The 5,000-nt window shown below is 43.1% G+C and overlaps 1 protein-coding gene across 5 annotated transcripts in view; it reads right to left on the reverse strand.

Moving 5' to 3' along the window:
* The window catches only part of wdfy2 (WD repeat and FYVE domain containing 2), a 38,457-nt gene that overhangs the window by 21,950 nt on the left and 11,507 nt on the right, over positions 1 to 5,000 (reverse strand). For all 5 annotated transcript variants that reach the window (XM_042084347.1, XM_042084349.1, XM_042084351.1 and 2 more), the window contains exons 3-4: positions 2,450 to 2,523; positions 2,133 to 2,187 (exon numbers count right to left, since the gene is read on the reverse strand). In XM_042084347.1, the coding sequence (XP_041940281.1) occupies positions 2,133 to 2,187; positions 2,450 to 2,523 (129 nt within the window). The remainder of the gene's footprint in view (positions 1 to 2,132; positions 2,188 to 2,449; positions 2,524 to 5,000) is intronic.

A 5,000-nucleotide genomic window follows, 5' to 3' on the forward strand; every position in this document is an offset into this window, starting at 1 on the left:
TTATGTTTTCTTTTTATTATGATCTTTACCTTTTAACTATTCTTTGACTATATTGCCCTTCTATGCTTTTATTTGTTATTATTGTTTGGTTTTGTTTATGTAAAGCACATTGAATGACCTCTGTGTATGAAATGTGCTATATAAATAAACTTGACTTGACTTGACTTGTTTGAATTGGGCGTGACTATTAGCGCTCTTTTGTTTTGTCGGCCAATCAGCTGTATGCTAGAAGTAACCTCATGGCTACTTACTGAACCAGCATGCTGTTTGTTTACAATTGGAATGGAGATGGACAAAGCACAGCGGATTGCAGATGACCTGAATCTGATGATGAAGGCGACTTCATTACATTGGAGAACATCCCTAATCTAGAGCTGACCTTAGCCGAAGATAATTACAACGAGGAAGAATCCTAGATCGTAAGATATCAGATGCTATTTCCACAGTTACATTTGACGGGGATAAAGTTTGTGTGTTAGAAACTTTATCCATTGCTACTAGCTAACGTAGGCCTACTGTCGTATTGGCACCATAGGCTACTAGCCAAAACCCATTACAGATAGTTTCGGTGGGCAATTAATTTGAATAATGCGAGAATGTCTTGTTTTGACTGATGGCAGGGTGACTTGCATCGTGTGTGCATTCAAATTAACAGGGTTTGCAAACGTGATCTCATGTTTGTTTAGTTCGCGTTTTAGACTATTTTATCCATTGCTACTAGCTGGTTCTGTAACCCATTGCAGATAGTTTCGATGGGTCATTAGCACTGCAGGCTGACAAATCAGTGACTGTGACAGGGGGGAGGGTTGATCTTAATGTCATGTAAATGTGTTCCCCTCCCATGGATTGAGGGAGAAAGTAGTCAAATTGAAAAGCCTGATTTCTCAGCTTGTAGCTTTGAGATGTGTATACTTTAAAATGGCTACAACTTATTCAAATATTATCAGATCTCCATGAGTGAGACATCATTGGATAGCTTTGAAACTACACTTTCAGAATATGTGAATAACTCAAAATGTCTCTGGGCAGACATGTGCCTGGTTTTGCCATGCCTGGACAAAAATCATGATACAAATCGAATCGTGAGGTTGGTGTATTGTTACAGCCCTACTACAGCCCAACCCAACACAACTGACCAACCCAAACCAACACTTCCGACCAACAATACTGACCAACACAACACTACTGACCAACCCAACACTACTGACCAACCCAACACTACTGACCAACACTTCTGATCAACCTAACACTACTGACCAACACTAATGACCAACACCACTGACCAACCCAACACAACTGACCAACCCAACACCACTGACCAACCCAACACTACTGACCAACACTTCTGACCAACCTAACACTACTGACCAACACTAATGACCAACACCACTGACCAACCCAACACAACTGACCAACCCAACACCACTGACCAACCCAACACTACTGACCAACACTACTGTTCAACCCAACACTACCGACCAACAATACTGACCATCAATACTGACCAACCCAACAATACTGACCAACCCAACACAACTGATCAACCCACCACTACTGACCAACACTACTGATCAACCCAACACTGACCAACCCAACACTACTGACCAACAATACTGACCAACCCAACACTACCGACCAGAAATACTGACCAACCCAACACAACTGACAAACCGAACACCACTGACCAACCCAACACTACTGACCAACACTACTGACCAACCCAACACTACCGACCAACAATACTGACCAACCCAACACCACTGACCAACTCAACACCACTGACCAACCCAACACTACTGACCAACACTACTGATCAACCCAACACTACTGACCAACCCAACACTACTGACCAACCCAACACTACTGATCAAACCAACACTCCCGACCAACCCAACACTCCCGACCAACACAACACTACCTACCAACCCAACACTGCTGATCAACACCACTGACCAACCCAAAACTACTGACACTACTGACCAACCCAACACCACTGACCAACACATCACTGATCAACCCAACAACAATATGTGTGTGTATCTGTGTTTGTATTTAGTTGTGTGTCACAAAGAGTTTTTGTTTTCTGTGTGTGATTGTGTGTGTGTGTGTGTGTGTGTGTAGCCTCCACTTACCCTGGTATGTGTGTGCAGGGGTCATCTTGTTATAGTCCTCTGAAACAATGAAATCCTACAGAGAGCGAGAGACAGACAGGGGGGAGAGAGAGGTACAGGGGGAGGGAGAGGGGGAGATAGAGAGGGAGAGAGAGGGAGACAGAAAGGGGGGAGAGAGGTAGAGGGGGAGGGAGAGGGAGAGAGAGAGAGAAAGGGAGAGAGAGATGGAGAGAGAGAGAGAAAGGGAGAGACTCTTCAGCTCATTTAAGATAATAGAACTAGAGAGTAAGGGCAGGCTGTTATGGACCAATCGCTATGGTAACAACAGGGGGACTTACCAACACGACTCCGTTGTCCATCCCAACCGACAGACGCCGCGTCTCCGGGTTAAACGACATACAAGAACAAGTCGCTGAGAGAGAGAGAGAGGGGGGGGGGAGGGAGAGAGAGGGAGGGAGAGAGGGAAAGAGAGAGAGGGAAAGAGAGAGAGAGAGGAAAAGAGAAAGAGAGAGAGGGAAAGAGAGAGAGAAGCATGTTTAGCAGAGTTTCAATTGCACGGTAGGGGAGGGGAGGGAGCAGCGAGCTAGCTCTCTCTTGTTTGAACATCAACAGAGTGACATTACGCAACATCGCTTAGAGCACCTTTAAAGGTGCTATACGTTTCATCACTTTAAAGGTGCTATAAGCGATGCAATGCGGTTTCATCACTTTAAAGGTGCTATAAGCGATGTAATGTGGTTTCTAAGCTAAAAAATGTTGTCACATACAGCAAACATGTGCCCCGAATACACTGTAAAAAACACAGTCTCTGTGGACAGTCCAGGCTCCAAAAACATTCAACTTTGCCCATAAAAACATAACAAACTGTTCCAGCAAATCACCGACGAGATGCACGTTTAGGAGAGTTTCAATTGCACAGGACGGAGGGGGAGGGAGTAGCGAGCTACCTTTAATCTTCAAAATACCCAACATCGCTTAGAACACCTTTAATCTCCAAATTCTGTTAACATGTCTGTCCTTTTATGGGTACATGTGATTGGGCTTCTATAGAGCATCACAGTCCCGCCCACAGGAGTTTCCGGAAGTAAGAATTCAATGCAATTTCTCCATCAATTCAGGTATAAGCCATAAAAACTTAACTGCACATGGTAGACTCAAAACCAGCTACGGCTGTACTAAGCGATTGTGTATGCTCATATAGACGCCAAAAGTTCACGGGGCACTAACCTCGTTTTGCGATAAATGTCTTTTATTTGCGATGTCTTGGATAAGTACTTCATTACCTACAATCCTGAACAATCCCACAATCCCACAGTGATGCCTCTGATTGGTGGAAAGGCCGTTATGATCATAGTTTGAAACTCTTTAGCGAAAATTATTGACAAAGATGGCGGAGTCTTTCACTGCATACGGCGAAAATCTTCATGTGAATAAAAACTTTCTAGACGAACATTGGTACTTGTATCAACAATGATTGTGGTTTATATATCACACAAACTTAGTCAGGGCCAATACACCATCAAATAGGACACTGTAAATGCTAGTTTAAACACTTAACTTTTCAGGTAGCCGATAGGTTAATCATTAGCCTTTCAGACATTTAGAATGTCATTATAATGCTGCTAACATTAGCCTACATGCTGCAACACAGGTATGACATATATTCTGTTTTAGTGACCTTGTTGTTTCTATGAACATGAATTGTTGTTTATGGGAAACAACAACTTAGTCGAGGCATAAAAAGCCCTGTATATCCTCATTAAGTACTTAAACTTTTGAACTAGCTAGCTAGCTGATAGCACAAGCTGGATGCTACCACCGGCTAGAAACTGCAGTAACTGCTAAAATGGTTAGCAAACCGTCCATGCCCCCGTGAATATTTCACTGTTTCAAGGATGAAATCAAGAGTGTCCAAAGGGGTGAAAACCACTTTAAATCGGCTCACATTACAACGTTAACCGCTTTCACACACACACGAAATAAAATACACAATGGTAAATATAACATTCAATACCAAAACACTATTATTTACACGATTACTCCTGAAATAACTATTTTATTAACTGCACATTCACTATATAAAAATCACTGTTTGGAGGAAAAGGTTTGTGTGCTGTCGTCGGTTGGAAGTTAAATGGCAAAATCGCTCCGGGTTTGCCTATATTATTCAGTGAGGCGCGGTGGTTTATGGGATGAGTAGTTCCTTCGCTCGGAAATGAAAATATGTACACAGTCTTGTATCTTTGACTTTTTTTGGACTTTCTCTTCGTTTTTTCACTCGAAATGATATGTTGTATGCTTATGAGTTACGCCGTAGCTGATTAGCCTAAGACATGCTCTAAAACTCTTTAGATACGGATTTTTGCCAAAACGTCAATGGGAGAAATGAATGGGAAATTTACTTCCGGAAACTAAGCTCTCTCGGAGGAGGGGCAGGACTGTGATTCTCTATGGACTTCTATGTGCACATGTGATTGGGCTTCTATGTGCACATGTGATTGGGCTTGTATGGGCTTCTATGTGCACATGTGATTGGGCTTCTATGTGCACATGTGATTGGGCTTCTATGTGCACATGTGATTGGGCTTCTATGGGCTTCTATGTGCACATGTGATTGGGCTTCTATGTGCACATGTGATTGGGCTTCTATGTGCACATGTGATTGGGCTTGTATGGGCTTCTATGTGCACATGTGATTGGGCTTCTATGTGCACATGTGATTGGGCTTCTATGTGCACATGTGATTGGGCTTGTATGGGCTTCTATGTGCACATGTGATTGGGCTTTGGCCATAATGTTGCTGAGACACATATGCCAGGGCTCTTATGCCAGGGCTGCCCAATTCAGATGTGTATGCTAGGGCTCCCAAATTCAGATGCGTATGCCAGA

The sequence above is a fragment of the Alosa sapidissima genome, chromosome 2, assembly GCF_018492685.1.
Source record: "Alosa sapidissima isolate fAloSap1 chromosome 2, fAloSap1.pri, whole genome shotgun sequence".
Lineage (NCBI taxonomy): Eukaryota > Metazoa > Chordata > Actinopteri > Clupeiformes > Clupeidae > Alosa > Alosa sapidissima.